This window comes from Anser cygnoides, chromosome 18, assembly GCF_040182565.1.
Source record: "Anser cygnoides isolate HZ-2024a breed goose chromosome 18, Taihu_goose_T2T_genome, whole genome shotgun sequence".
Classification (NCBI taxonomy): domain Eukaryota; kingdom Metazoa; phylum Chordata; class Aves; order Anseriformes; family Anatidae; genus Anser; species Anser cygnoides.
Window position 1 is genome coordinate 9,324,274 of NC_089890.1, and position 14,057 is coordinate 9,338,330.

General features: G+C 53.1%; 1 protein-coding gene across 3 annotated transcripts in view; it reads left to right on the top strand.

Moving 5' to 3' along the window:
- Nucleotides 1–14,057, top strand: part of NXN (nucleoredoxin) — a 57,052-nt gene that overhangs the window by 26,191 nt on the left and 16,804 nt on the right. For all 3 annotated transcript variants that reach the window (XM_066979758.1, XM_048074290.2, XM_066979759.1), the window contains exon 2: nt 12,651–12,768. In XM_066979758.1, coding sequence (XP_066835859.1) covers nt 12,651–12,768 — 118 coding nt within the window. The remainder of the gene's footprint in view (nt 1–12,650; nt 12,769–14,057) is intronic.

Sequence of the window (14,057 nt, forward strand, 5' to 3'; positions counted from 1 at the left end):
CAACAGGGAAGATGCAGGAAAGCTCCTGGGATTTACACCTGCTGAACGCCCAGCCTGGTCCGCTGCCGGTACGAGCTGATACGGCTGCCAAGACTGCCGCATGTTGGGATCTGCCAGAGCCAGGTTTGCTGTTTACCTGCTTCCCATCTACAGGGCTGTCGGTGCCGCCGGCCTCTGGGAGCCTCGCGGTGTTTGGTGCGTTATTTCTGACGTGGGGAGGTCCTCAGAAACGCTTGCCTAAGTCCCCAAACTTGGCAGGAGCTCCCCTGGCATCTCCACGGCGAGCCCCCTGGGAACGTCCTTCACCACCGACCCGCTCGTTTGTCTCTGCCTTGGCTGAGAAGCTCTAACCCTTGAGATCACAGCTGCTGGGTTTTCCTTGGGACGCCGCAGGCTGTGCCAGGCCCCGGACGTACCCTTGGGGTGTCCTGGAGCGAAGGCTTCAGATTTCTACCAGTAAAAGCCAGAGGCCAAGAGAAGCACCCGCGCCTCGTCCTGCTGCGGAGAGGAGTCCTGGGGTCGCAGCCAGGGTTTGGCGTTCAGAGGTGTGGTCGGGTAGGTGGTGCCGATGAATTTTTGCCTGTTCGAGGTCTGATCCCACATGAGACACGGAACAAAATTCCACCAAATAAACGGAAATTAAGCCGCGGGTTTTGTTCTCATTAGTGTAAAATCCTAAGATCTGGTGTTTGTGATGCCTCTAAAACAGAAGGGGAATTAACTCCTGGAGAATGGAACCAGAGGATACTTAAAAGGCAAATTGTTCACATACTTTCTTTAAAATTTGCATGAGTTGTAGTAAAAGGTCATCAGCAACTGCCGAATCTGCTCCTCAGATCCTCGCCTGCTGGCGGCTGATTGCAAGAGCCTGTTGCTAAGTGTTCCTGGAAACGGAATAAAGATGAAGCCAGATAATTGAACAAGAAGGAGGGAGAGGGGAAAAAGCTTGGAGCTAACAGTCTAACTGCAGAGCTGCCAAATGAGATGAATATGTTGGAGTTGGACTCTGTGGCTGCATCTAATCAGCTCTGACTGAGGGGTGGAGAGGGGGGTGACCAGCCCGAAACTTGACGGCAGATCCTTGGAGGAAGCCGCTGGGACGCAAGCAGATGACTTGCTGGTGTTCCCTGTAGCTCGTCCAGCTCCGAGCACGCTGCTTCCTGGCACCGAGTTTGGAGGAGGAGGAAGCTCGACACGCTCTGAAGATGGCTTGCGTTATTTCCACGTATAAAAGCACTGTTCCTGCGGCGTGCATTTTGTTAGCCTGGGACCTCGATGTAGACAATCAGTAATCACAAAACCAAAACGGGGCAAAGCGGGAACCCAGACAAATCCACAGCTTGAGCCGGAAAGCTCCCAGCCCCAGGTGACCCCGAGGGGTTTTCTGCCACCGTTGGAACAGGCTCCCCCTCGGTCCGAGGGTTGGGCTGTGTTGAAAAGTGCAAACTATTCGAGGTTCCTGCGTCGCCTGGTTTGTCTCAAGGCAGTTCCTTCACCTCGTCTCTGGCCGGCTCCGTGGCTCGCCCTGTCTTTGTGGCCAAGGCTGTGCTAGGACAAGGCACGCTCGTGTCCCGCGAATGAATGGGAATTTGTAGCTGGGGATTTCCTCCCAAATCGCTCGGCACCGTCCTCCAGCCCCTCTCATCTCCCTCCGTTGGCTCTGCAGCCTGGTGGGCAGCTCGGTGGCGAGGGACGGCATCCACTCGAGCTCCGGGGCGGTGCCGTGGACCTGCTGAGCCTTTGTAGCTTTGCGGAGAGCTCCGTGACTTAGCTCGTTTTGTTCACTGCAAATGGAATAAAACCCCGGTGCAGCTCCTGTTTATTGCCGAAAAGACAAGGAAACCAAACTTCCTGAGCTGCGGTATTTGTCTAGTCGAAGCTTTTGTAAAAATCCAAGACTTTCTCTCTCGCTGTCTCCACAGATCGATTTCCTGGAAACAGTTTCAGTAACCATTTCTGCAGTGATTTTTATCATCCCAAAGCATTTTACAAGCTCTGAATATAGTAACAGCTGAAAGTCAGCCACATCCGAGGAAGGCTGCTGCCAGTGCACAGCAGCGTTGGGCGGTCTATAAAGGAACACATGCTCGGCTCTTTCTTTTGCACAGAATCCTCTTTATTTCCAAGAAGCCAAGGCTGTGCCCTGCCGTTCAGCCCGCAGCACCTCCGGGTTCAAAGCTGATCCGCGGCAGAGCGGCGACGGGCAGGCTTGGCACGGGGAAATCTCTGCTTCCCAGCCTCCAGCTGGCTCTGGCTGTCGGAGGAGGTAATGAATACTCTGCATCTTATCTGACATTTCGACTGCCCCCGTGGGATTCGCGTTGTCATCGGTTCCTGGAAACGGCGTCTCGTTGATGGCGGGTCGCTGCGGCTGCTTTCGCACCAGGCCGTGTCTCCGTTTGAAATAGCAGCCCGGGGACGGGGAGGCTGCTCGGCGGGGTCGGTGGTGGCCTCCCAGATGTCACATCGTGTCTGAGCGCTGACTGATGGACTCCCGCTGCTCTCAGAAACCGTATATCTAGTGACTTCCGTGAGTCGAGTCAGGATGTAGCTGGAGCTTTTGACCCTTCTCCTGATTTATCACCACCCTCTTTTTTTTTTTTTTTTTAATTGCTTCAGCAGTTGCAAAACGTCGCTCAAGGCTTAAAATGAAGACGGGGCCACCCTGACCTACCAACAATGGATGTGGGGTTGTGGACCCCACTGCTGGGCACTGCCCGAGGGGCCCGGGTCCGTGCGTGTGGGCAGCTCGGCCAGGCGCCCAGCTCTGCTCCATCCTCGTCCCGCGTTGTTTCCCTGTCACTCGCTCTTAATTCTGTAAAGAGCTAGAAGAGAGTGCAGTGAGCCTATCCGTAAGGGAGCAGCCACGTGAGGAGAGGGTTTCTCTCATCTCCCATACTGGCTTTTGCTGCTGTTTTGGTGTTGGCTTCCTTGGAGCCGTGTTTAGGGTTATTCCAGTCTGGTTTTTAACATGTGCAGTTGATTAATTGCTAATGCTGGCCTCGCAGTTGCATTTTCGTATTTAGACGTCACTCCCATCGGGTTTCCATTTCCAACCCGCAGCCTTGCTGAGGAAGGACTGAGTTTCGGCTTGGGGCGCAGGAGGAAGAGGGGAGCACGGCAACGTGGCGCGGCGGGCCCTGAGCTGCAGCTGCCTTCAGGCGATGTGAAGCCCCCGGGTATCCCAGTGCTGTCACGGGGGGAGGAACCGCTCCCACAGCGGTGTTTGGGAGCCCGTGGGGCTGCTTGACTCGAGCAGACTGAGATCAGAGCGTGGTTACAGAGTGAGTCTCTTGAGCCTTAAAACCCCGTTGAGCCATGAGAGCTCCGTGCCAGTTCTGCACGCAGACCCCAGTGCTGCTCGGGTCAGCTGGGGCTGTGAGAACGCGCAGGGCTGTGTAAGTCCCTTCCTAGCCCTGCCGCTGCGTAACCTTTGCGTGAAAAGGCTCCTTGGGTTGCTCGCCGGGAGCGCTGCCAGGCTCAGAGTCAGTGCTGGCATCCCTGGGAGGCTGGGGTGGACGTGGCTGCAGAGGGGGCCGGCCCGGCGTGCTGTAACCATCCACCCTCGCCTACATCCACCTGCAGGAAAGCAATTGCTTTTAGTAGTGTGAGGGTTTGTAATTACAGAAGTGCTTTGTTTTGTGCAAGGAATGAGCAGGTTTCCCATCCCCTGGATGCGCTCACAACATCAGCAACAGTGGCAGACACCTTGGTGGTTTTACAAGGGTCTCCAGTGATGCTCGGTGCTAAAATAACTGCGGACTGCTCGCCTGTACTAAGCTTAACGGTGTCTGAGGAGCTTCTAAGTTTCTACATGGTTTTTGAATTGGAAAGGAAGAAACTAATACATTTGGGCAAAGTGACAGCTAGGTAGGCACCAAAACTTCATGCAAGCGATTGCCGGTTCTGTCTGTCCAAGCTGCGGTGAGCTTCCACGCTGCTCGAGTCTCCTTGCCTTTGGATTTCTGAAGATGTTACGTGAGTTGGCTGAATGCGCTAATTTTTCTTATATTTAAAATGTGACTTCATTTGCTTAGGGCATACGTATACTGCTGACATCCTCAGCGTTACACTTTTTTAAAGCCGTATATGTGTATATTTAAATGAAAACGAGTCTAAAATAACTTTCAGCTCACTCTTTGGCTAGGTATTAGCATGGGTGAAGATGCTAGTGAAACACTCCATCTCTTGCTTTGGCAGCATCCTCGTTCTGCAGAGGCCGTGGGATTGGGGCGGTGGTGGAGGCTCGTCCGCGGGACATTGTGGTGCTTGGGGCGCCCACTGCCCCCCAGGCCCCCGCGGCTGCGGCGTCCTGAAGCCCTCGCTGCCCCCGGGTTCACTGCAGTCCTAACAAATACCCTATTGTCTTCTCAGCGAGGGTGTTTTTAGTTGTTTTTTATCTGATTGTGTAAGGTTCCCTTTCGGATTAACCACTGAAAACAAAACAGAAACCACACCAATACCTCATTGTGTGTATTAAACAAAACAAAACAAAAAAATCCCCGTTTCCCTGCAGATTTAAAAGGCTTTTGTGTTCGGTGGGAACTCTGTCTAAACATGGGGCTTTTCAAACGAGTTTCTTTCTTAGTGATCTGGGATTGCGAGGTGTTTGACCTCGAGATTACTATCAGCACTGGATGCTGGCTGCCTTCAAGCGAACGGTAGCAGCGAAAGCAAACGTGGCCGATAGGAAATCCGCGCTGCAGCACTGAGGTAACTCTGGCAGCCAGCCCGCTTCGGATGACAGATGAGACCTGGGACCAGGAGAGACCCTGAACTTCGATTCGACGTCCCAAACTACCACCCCACTTCTTGCCTTTCCTCTAAATGGATGGAAAAATATTCCTTCCCCGTAGAGAGAGAGAAATTATTATTTTTTCTTATTACCTTAGTGTTTATATAGCTGTTTCTTACTCAGTGGTAGTCATTTGTGGGCATAATTTATAGGGGCCACGTATGATACACTTCTACATGTGTCTTGAATTTTTCCCACAAACACTTGAACTCCCTCCATCCTCACTGCTTTTTATGTGTTTGTCTTGCTGTCTTACCTCCAGAGCTCTGGTAAGGGGACGACTGAGTGCAGGCAGAGCGGGGCTTTACCAGCACATGTGTCCCACGAAGCAGCGACACGCAGACCCTTTGGGTTCCAGTCCTGGCACGCGGCTTGGGAGGGGGTGACGCGTGGCTCGGTCTTCATCCTCAGTCAGGTTTTGATTTTGTGGCTGATTAGCTGGTATTAGTAAATGCCAGAAATGATGCTGGTGCTTCCCATCGGGGTGTATCTGCCTGCTGGAGGCAGCCCCCGAAGTGGTGCGGTGCCTACGTGCTGCACACCTGGGTGCTGAGGGAGCCTCTCAGCGCTCGGGCTGGTGGAGGGGGGCTTGAATCAGGTGAGCTGCTTGAAAACTGCGCTGGGACCTCCCCGAAGACCCTGAACAATTATTTGTGACAAACAGGTAGCAGAAGGTGGGTTACAGGTGCTGACAGGCCTCCTGGGTCCCGCACCCATCTCTGCTGTGGGTTTCTGTGTGAGCCCCAGGCCTCTGTTGTCCTGTGGAGAAATCACTTAACCCAGAGCGGAACTGCGGGATTGTTTATAAAGTGTCTTCAGAGGCTTACGTATAAATGGCCTTTTAAGAGGTAAACCGAGTCATGTGCTTGGAGAAAAAATGGCATTTCTTGGGAATGCGTGGAGGTTTATTTCCTAGTGCTGGCTGTGACTCTGTCCCTAAATTCTGCGTCATCTTCAGGCTGTTCAGAACAACTGAGGATCACCTGGCAAAAAGGGCTTTATAAAGGACATACTCTGTATCACTGACAGACCAGCCTGTCTTGTAGCATCCTCCCTACATGGTTTGCTGCCTGTGCTGTTCCCTGTGTGCTGAGACAGACGCTGCTTTGCCCCGATCCTCGGCTGCAGTGGAGCCGCCAGCCCAGCACATGCGAGGCAGGCCCGCCACCTCCGCCTCCTGCGCCAGGCCCCGGGGCTCTGCTCGCCATAGATCATGTTAACCGCCCTTAAGTCCTGCTCAAATTAAATGTTTTCATATCAGATGTGGGTTGCGGAAGATCCAGTCTGTCAGCCTGAATGTGTGTCAGGAGGAAATAAGGCAGCTTGTGCTCCGAGTCTGGCGTGCGCGCCAGGGCCTGGCAGCCATATGCTTTGCTGCCCCGAAATAAAATGCTCAGCTCGCGGTCGCCTTGCCTGCTTAATCCTTTAAATCGCAGGGAGCAGTAATTGGGGCACTTCATCAGGAGAATAAACGTGCTGTCACCTTGGTGGGGGACAGCAGGGTGACAGAGGGTCCGGGTGGAGTCGCGGTGCAAATCCTAATGGGATTTAATATGGAGAAGGAAAAGCACTTGGCTGTGGGATGAGGCCGACGGGGCTGTGGTGGGGACAGAGCCTGTGCACCCCTGTTCCCATACCCCTTACTGGTACCGGTGGTGCCGGAGCTGGTGCGCAGCGTGACTGGGAGACGGGTGATAAGAGAGGAAAATGGCGTCATGGGAGCAGGGGACTGTGCTGGCCCCGGTCCTCTCGTTTGAGGACTTTGGCTGCGAAGCTCCTTGGAAATACATAAAGAGCAGTCCTCCGCTGGCAGGGGCTTTGCCAGAAAACCCTACTGAGAGGGTTTCCTTCTGCTTCGCCTCCAAAGCATTTGTCCTTGTGTGCGGCGGGGCAGAACAAAAGCCCCAGCCGAAAGCGTGGCGGTGCCGGGCTCTCTGGAGCCTGTGAGGGGCACGGGCCTGCGGGCCTGGGTCAGCCCCACAGCAAGGAGGGAGGCGGCTGTGACAAGCGGTCTTTGGGGCTTCGTTTTGGGTTTTCTCTTGTACAGCTTAGGCAGACGGGACGTGGCCACTGGGGGGAAGTGCGTGCGACGGGTTGTTCACAGCAATCGTGTTTACTGCGACTCCAAATCCTCCCTCCTCAGCTTATTAACGGAGCCAGCATCTCTCTCACCATTGTGTTTTGTAATTAGATTTTAATTTCCTTTCAGAGAGAAGCAGCAGCACAACAGGCAGGAATTCACCTCAAGCCCGCTCGCTCGGTCTCCTGCACAAGGCCAGACCTTGCAGGCACCAACTGCCCCCAAACTCCCCCCTGTATTCGGCTGGGGTTTGCTCCCTCGCCGTGCCCCGTTCCTGCCGAGGGGTTCCTGTTGCGGGAGGCGAGGGCGGCCTGGAGGGGAGGCCTTCTCCTCAGCTCAGCCTGAATCGCCAGGACAGGCGTTAACTGGATTTAAACCCGCGGGGCGAGGGAGCAGCCTGTTGTTCTGCGGCCCCGTGCCTGCTTGTCGCGGAGCCTGGGTGGCCCCTGGCACTTGTAAGCCCTGTCAGGAGCGCTGTGAAAGCTGCGATTTAACGTGGGGAGCGAGCGAGGACAGAGGGGTCCCTGCAGCGTGGGGCCGTGAGAGCAGGGCGGTGCGGGTCCCGGCGGCTCGCGGCCTCCCCCGTTCCCCCCTGCTGAAGCAGGTTTGCTGGTTATTTTTGTTGGCCACGGGAGCTTCGTGCACCTTGACTGCTGCGTGTTGGTCAGCCTTGCCTCCTGTTCCGTGTGCTTGTAACGGGGCTGCACTGAGGGAGGACAGGGGGGAATCCGAACAGGATCAGTCACGGTATCTGCAAGAAACAAGAGCTGTAGGAGGGCTGCAAAATGTGCAGAATTAATGCTTCCCTTGCTGCTGGCACGGGCAGGTACCTCCAGAATCCCTCGCTTCTGGATGGAGGCAGCCCCTCGTGCAGGGGAGGATGGAGGGGTGGCATCTGTTGCAGTCCCACTTCCCGCAGCAGCGCAGAAACGCAGCTCCCAGGGGAGTGGCCGCTGGCGAGCAAACCTCCCGTGACAGCAACGGCTGCATCCTGCTCCCCCTGGCCACGCTGCGAACAGTTGTGTTTTATCTTTGCCAGCGTTAACCGCTACAGCTCAGGATTTATGCTCGTAAGTTAATGCGACCAGGGCTGATAAATCAATCAGCACGCCCAGAAATAGCAGCCCGCAGCTGTTAGGAGAAGGGGTTCCCTTTCCCAGCAGCACACTGAGCAGGAGGGGATTTTGTTTGCCCCGGCCGGATTCCAGCCGGTCTTCTGCTGCAAAACAATGGTTTGCTGGTGGGGTGGCCTCTAGTTTGACACCTTTATTTGGAAAAAATACTGAAATGTGCCTCGGGGTGAGGCATTCCCAAGTCCTCCAGGGATGCAGGAGTTGGCGCTGGTGCGTTGAGCTGCTCACAACCAGCGCGGATGCTTTGTGCTGCTGTAGTGCCTGTGGTCTGGGGCTGCCCGTCACCTGCCGGAGGTGACAGGACGTGATGGAGCTGGTAACATCGCTTCTCAGGTCCTAGATGGTTAGGACCCTCAGACCTCAAATAATAAATGGTTATTCTGAAGCCTTTTGCAGCTGCTTGTGGATGCAGTCGCAGAGAAACCCAGGGCTGTGGTTTCCAGCTCCTCCAGCACGGCGCGGCGATGCTTTGTGTTATGGATAAGGTTACCAGAGGAATCTGGTGACTCTGTTTTTTCCACTGGACTTCTTGACTTAACCACCTGCACAGGAGCCAGATTGGTTTCTGTAAAGCCAATCAGCCTACATGGCATCTTGAGAGGGGCTGTGTTTCCCCACTCCTTCTCCAGCAGGCGGTTGGGGGTGAGTGTCGAATTCAGCAGGCGTGCACTGTGATCAGGACTGAAGAGCACTCAGAGAGCATCAGCTGATTTGGGGCTGAATAGTCTGTAGATTATTTCCACATCTGTGTTAGCTTTGGCTTGATCCCGCAGATTTGCAACAGCTGTTGGGAAGCAGAGCAGAGATCCCCTCTTTAAATGGATGATCAAATCCTCTGAGTGTGGAGTGTGTTATTTCTATGTCATCCTCTTCAAGACAGGAAAAACAGCTTTGGAAAGTTGCTGAGGCAGCACTCAGCTCTGCTGCCCGAGCTATCATCTGATCTTCCTGTGGTTTCAGAGCGAGTCGTAATTTGTGTTCCACATCCCACGCCTAGCCCGACATGCGGTCCTCGGAGAGGTGTGCGTCTGCGTGCGTTTGCTCAGGTACCTGCGCAACCGCTGCCTTTTTTCTCTTGGGCTCGCCTTCTTGAGCATCGCTGGCATCCTGTGTGGTGCCTGGAGAGCGGCCGGATTCCTCCCTTCCCGTGTGCCACCCTTGAGGACGTAGCCGAGTGTTGGGCAGGACCTTGCCAAGCGCCGCGTGGTGACTGTACGGAGGTGCGCCCAAGCGATGGCTTCGCGTCTCGCTTGCTCCTTGCACCCCGAGCTTTGCTGATGCCTTGGCTGGTGCTGAGGAGTTGATGTTGTGGTTGGTTTTCGTAGTACGTAACATCTTGCAGCCCTTGTCACCTTTCAGCACAGCGCCACGGCCAGCTGACACCACAGAGGCAAACCTGGCATTTCCACCGAGCGGGAGCTCAGGCTCCTTTCCCGACTGCGTGAGTGAAAATCCTCAGCTTTGTGCTCCGAGGACACCTAACTGGTAGAGTAACTTACTGAGAGGTGGTCCTTTTGTTCAGAGGCTTTACCTGGAGGTTGGGTGTCTTTGTTGGAAGCTGCAGCTCGACCACATAAGAGTGGCTTGGTGTGGGAATCCTCGAGGGAGGTATCCAGGGCTGCTTTATCCAAAAGCCCAGCTAAAGGGTCTCTTGTAAGAAGCTCACTGAGTTTTTGTTGTGTAAGGCATCTAAATAAATGCTGCCAGCGTACCTCAAGTATCTTTTGTAGCATGGTTATTCCATTATGATATTAACGAAGAGATTTCTGGGACTAACAAAATGTTTAAAATTCTGGTTCAAGGGCAAAAGCAGAGGTGGCAGCGGGCGCCTCCAACACAACACTGAGCAGTCTCCTCCTGAAAGCGTGCTTGGGGGGAGAATAATGAACGGGTGTGTGAATTCCGTAAATACTAATAAATACAGGAGAAAATCACGAAGCCCAGTTCCTACCAAGGTCGTGTTCCTCCTGGTCAGACCTGCAGGAACAGGAGCCGTTGGGCTCGCTCCTCAGTAGTGCCTGATGTGCTTTGGAAAGCCGAGCCTGGAGGAAGGGGCCCTCGCCGCGGGACTGGTGGTAAATCTTGGCGCTCGTCCTTCGGCGCATGCGTTTCTCATTTCCAATCAGCTTTCCTAATGCACAGGAGAATCATCGAGTCAGACTGCTCTGACTTTAAACAGCGCGTTCGTGTGCTTTCTGATACAGACATCAAAATTAATGTGGTTAGTGCTTCAAGACCACCAATTCGCAATTCAAGCCTTTTATAACCAGCCTTAAAATGGCAACCCGATTCAGGTTGCCTTGCAGGCAATTGTGTTTGTTCGTCCGTGTCGTGTGATGGTGTAAGTGACAGCCCCGGCAGTATCTGCAGCTGAGCGCCTTCCGTCAAGGGGATGATCTCCGAGGATCAGCCCAGTGCTTTTTAGCAACCTGAAATGCTCCAACCTCCTGGATCTCCATGTCGAGGCAGGGAGCAGGGTGCTCTTACAGGTTTTCATCCCCCACTTGAAGCTGTTCGGGACATTGATGTGGTTTCAAATTGCTGCAGATAGTTAGCTCTGCTCAGCGTGGACAAAGCTCTGAAACGTTTGGGGCGGCCCGGGATTGCTTCGTGGTGGTGTCGAGAGACGTGCGATAGTTGTGGCTTTTGTGCAGATGCAAGGTAAAACCTTTTATCCCCTGGTCTGGGCTGCCCCAGCCCCGTTCCTTCGAGGCAGCGAGCTGATTTTGCCTGCTTGGCTGCAATGTGCAGTCCTTGCCGGCTCCCTCAGCCAAGCTGAACTGCTACAAAACGCCGCGGTGCCCTACGGGGAGCTGCTTTCCATATACAAAGGGCTTGGCGAAATGAAGTGAAATGTAAGCAACTATTTAAGGAGAACTATCCAATTGCTAGCTGTAATTTCCCCTTTGTTTGCAGCACCCTCTTAAGTGCTTGTGATCCTTATAAAGAGCTTTTCCCCACCCTTTAAACTTCACAGAACTGGGGTTTACCTTCTGTGGTTTGACCACACTCGGTGCAAGGGGGCTGTTTTGCATTTAGTCTGATTTTTGTTCTTTTTCATGCCCAGGGCCATTTGGTTTGTGAATCAGCATTATGAATGAGTTGATATGTCCCAAGAAATGTGTCTGTCAGAAACATAATGCTGGTGGGTAGAGCACGAAACCCTGCCTTTCTCCAGGTCCTAGTAGCTGGAGATCAATTGCGTCTTCCTAGATCAGTGTTAACACTTTCCTTTAGACCCAAGAGGATTTTGAGTACACCGCATTGGAAGTAGGTTAACTGTTGTAACTCACTCGGGTATCTTTTATAAAGAGATGTTGAAAAAAATATTTAATATAGTGCCATTGAAACCTCAATGTGGGTGCAGCTTTTCCCCTTCACCAGATCTCTGGAGAGTGCGCAGAGAGGTCGGGTTGCTTTGCCTGAACGCTGCATCCCTTTCATGCACTCATGTGTCTTGTTCCCAAAATCACTCATATCTTAAGAAAAGGGATTGCCTCTGTTTGGAAGCTGGAGACAGCGATCTGCAGCACTGTGGCCTCTTCGGGAGATGTGGGTCCGTTTTCCATGTAAGATGCCAAAGCAAGCAGCAGCACGCGTGGTGAGGGTTTCTCCAGGCCTGATACCATGTCGGGTGATGCCAATGCAGTGTCACTGCCTGTGGCATTTGGTGGGACTTGAGATGGTCTCTGCAGTTCTCCCATTGCTGGTTTTTGTTCCCTGCTGGCCCATGCCAGTGGTGTAAATCTCGGGAGCCTCTGGGTTTTGCAGAGCACTGCCTGATGCTAGGGGAAGGGAGTGATTCATTTCCTTCCCCTCGGGCACTGTGCTACGGTTTGGATTTATTCAGGAGTTTGATAGTTCACTGCTCAGCCAAAATGACCAGGAAACAGCAAAATCTAGCCCAGGCCATGCAGCACGAGGCCGTTACCGCATGCAGGGCTTTTGTTCGTGGCCGGCGGAGGACCGCGGTGAGGCTGGCAGCACGTTACGGATAAGCTGTGCCGTGCAGCCCCCAGGCCGATGCCAAACCTATTAAGCAGCTCCTGGGAACAAAACTGGGAAGCCCCAATTGCAGAAGAGTCGTGTTTCTGTGTTTTGGCCTTGTTTTGAGCGTGGCTGTGTCTTGGCAGGGATTGTGAAGTTTGTTTAATGAACATCGAAATGGGAGAGGAGGAAGCAGCCAGGGAAGCATTACAAATTGCTTCAGAGCAGTGGCATTAAAAGCATTTGTGCTTACCATGTCTTCTAAACAAAGACCTCAAAGTACAGAACAGGGCTGGTAAGTATTAGCCCCGTCTTACTTGCAAAGAGGCAGATGTGGTCGGAGGAGAAGCCCTTTACCTACGCCCCTGTGCAAGCCCACAGCAGGAGGGAGACGGCGCGGTCGTGGCTCCCGGCGCTTTTCACCCAGCCTGCGGTGCAGAGGGATGGCAGGATGGGGCACGGCTCCGCGGGAGCTGGAAGGACAGGCTGTGCCAGGGGCCACGGAGAGACGCTTCCAAATATATTGCTGAAGCATCAGCTCCATCTCTTTGCTTACCTCTGACCTCTTGTCTGAAAGATGCTAATGCCCCGAGATCTTCCTGTTCATGCTGCCAGGCTTACCTTTCTTCCTCTCCCTTCCTGATCTGTTTTACAGCTGAAGCTGTGGAACAAGTACAGAGTCTCCAACATTCCTTCCCTGATATTTATCGATGCTTCCACCGGGAAGGTGGTTTGCAGGAACGGCCTCCTGGTAATCCGAGATGACCCAGAAGGTAAGACCTGGAGTCCTGTGTGCCCTGGAAACACTGGCATGCAATTGCCTTGCTATTTTGGTTCATTCAGAATTGCGTTGGAGGTTTAAAAAGAAACAAAAAAAAAAAAAAAAAAAAAGAAAAAAAAAAAAGGAAACAACTATTGTCATACTTGACTAATCAAGGCACTGTGTTATTTTCAGTGTAACATTTTCTGCATCGTTCCTGCCAGATCTTGTGTTTTGGTTTTGCTTGTTGAAGAGAACAAAGACTTCCCCTCCAGGATTTTTGTCTGAAGTGCTAATGAGGAAAAAGTTAGACTAAGTGAAACATGAAGTTTAGATTTTCCGTGATGGAGGCGCATGGCTAGACCGAGCGCCCAGACTTTCCGTACCTTGGGAGCCAAATCTTTCCAAAATACAGGGTGGGTGCTTATCATTGACACCAGAGCTTTGGTAGGGTAGTGAATTCCCCGTTATTTACAAACGAGACAGAAAAATGTCACCATTCTCAGTTTGTGAAGGTGGGTTGGGAGTTAATATTGAATCCATCTTCTTCAGATTTGCAAAAATGTGCATCAGATGTGCAGGATGTGTGCCCTCACTCCCAGATTCTGCAAGCCTGACGTTCAGCTGTTAACCTGGCCAGTCGAACATGTTACTTCACGTGGCAGCCATCATTTCTCCAAGCAGTAGATATTGAACGTGGTGGCTGGCGGCAGAAACTGTGCAGCAAGTACCAGTTGTGGCCTGAGCCATCGGTGATGTTTCCTCATCTCTGGCTCGATGGCTGCATCGATTGCTGTGGGAGCTGGCAGCAGATGATTTGGAGCACATGTGTTTGCGTGTGCACACGTGCTTTCTTCGGGGTGCAGAGGATTAGTGTATGTTCTACAAGTCCCTGTGTCCAACTTCAGAAAAAAACAGCCCAGTGACGTGGGTAATCGATACGATTAAAGCCTGAAATACAGAGGAATGAGGGCTGTGAGGATGTGTCCTGCACCATCTGCTTCCCTGTTTGCGTGGAAAGGCAGCTGGTCGGGAGGCAGGGTGGGTGTGAGGCCTGGAATCGGCAAAGCAGCTTTATCTGGAAGGGGCAAACCGTCTGACTGCATTCCTGAGCACGTACCACCTTGCCCCTGTTATTAAAGCAAACACTGTGGATAAGGCAAAGATGCATTATCGGGCACAAAACCAGAGCAGGCTTCATCAAGCAGAAGTTGCTCTGACTTGGGCAAGGATGCAGAGGTACCTGTGGAAAAAAGAGGTGGCCCCGGGTGTGATGCTGAGCTCGGGGCAGGGCCATGGTGG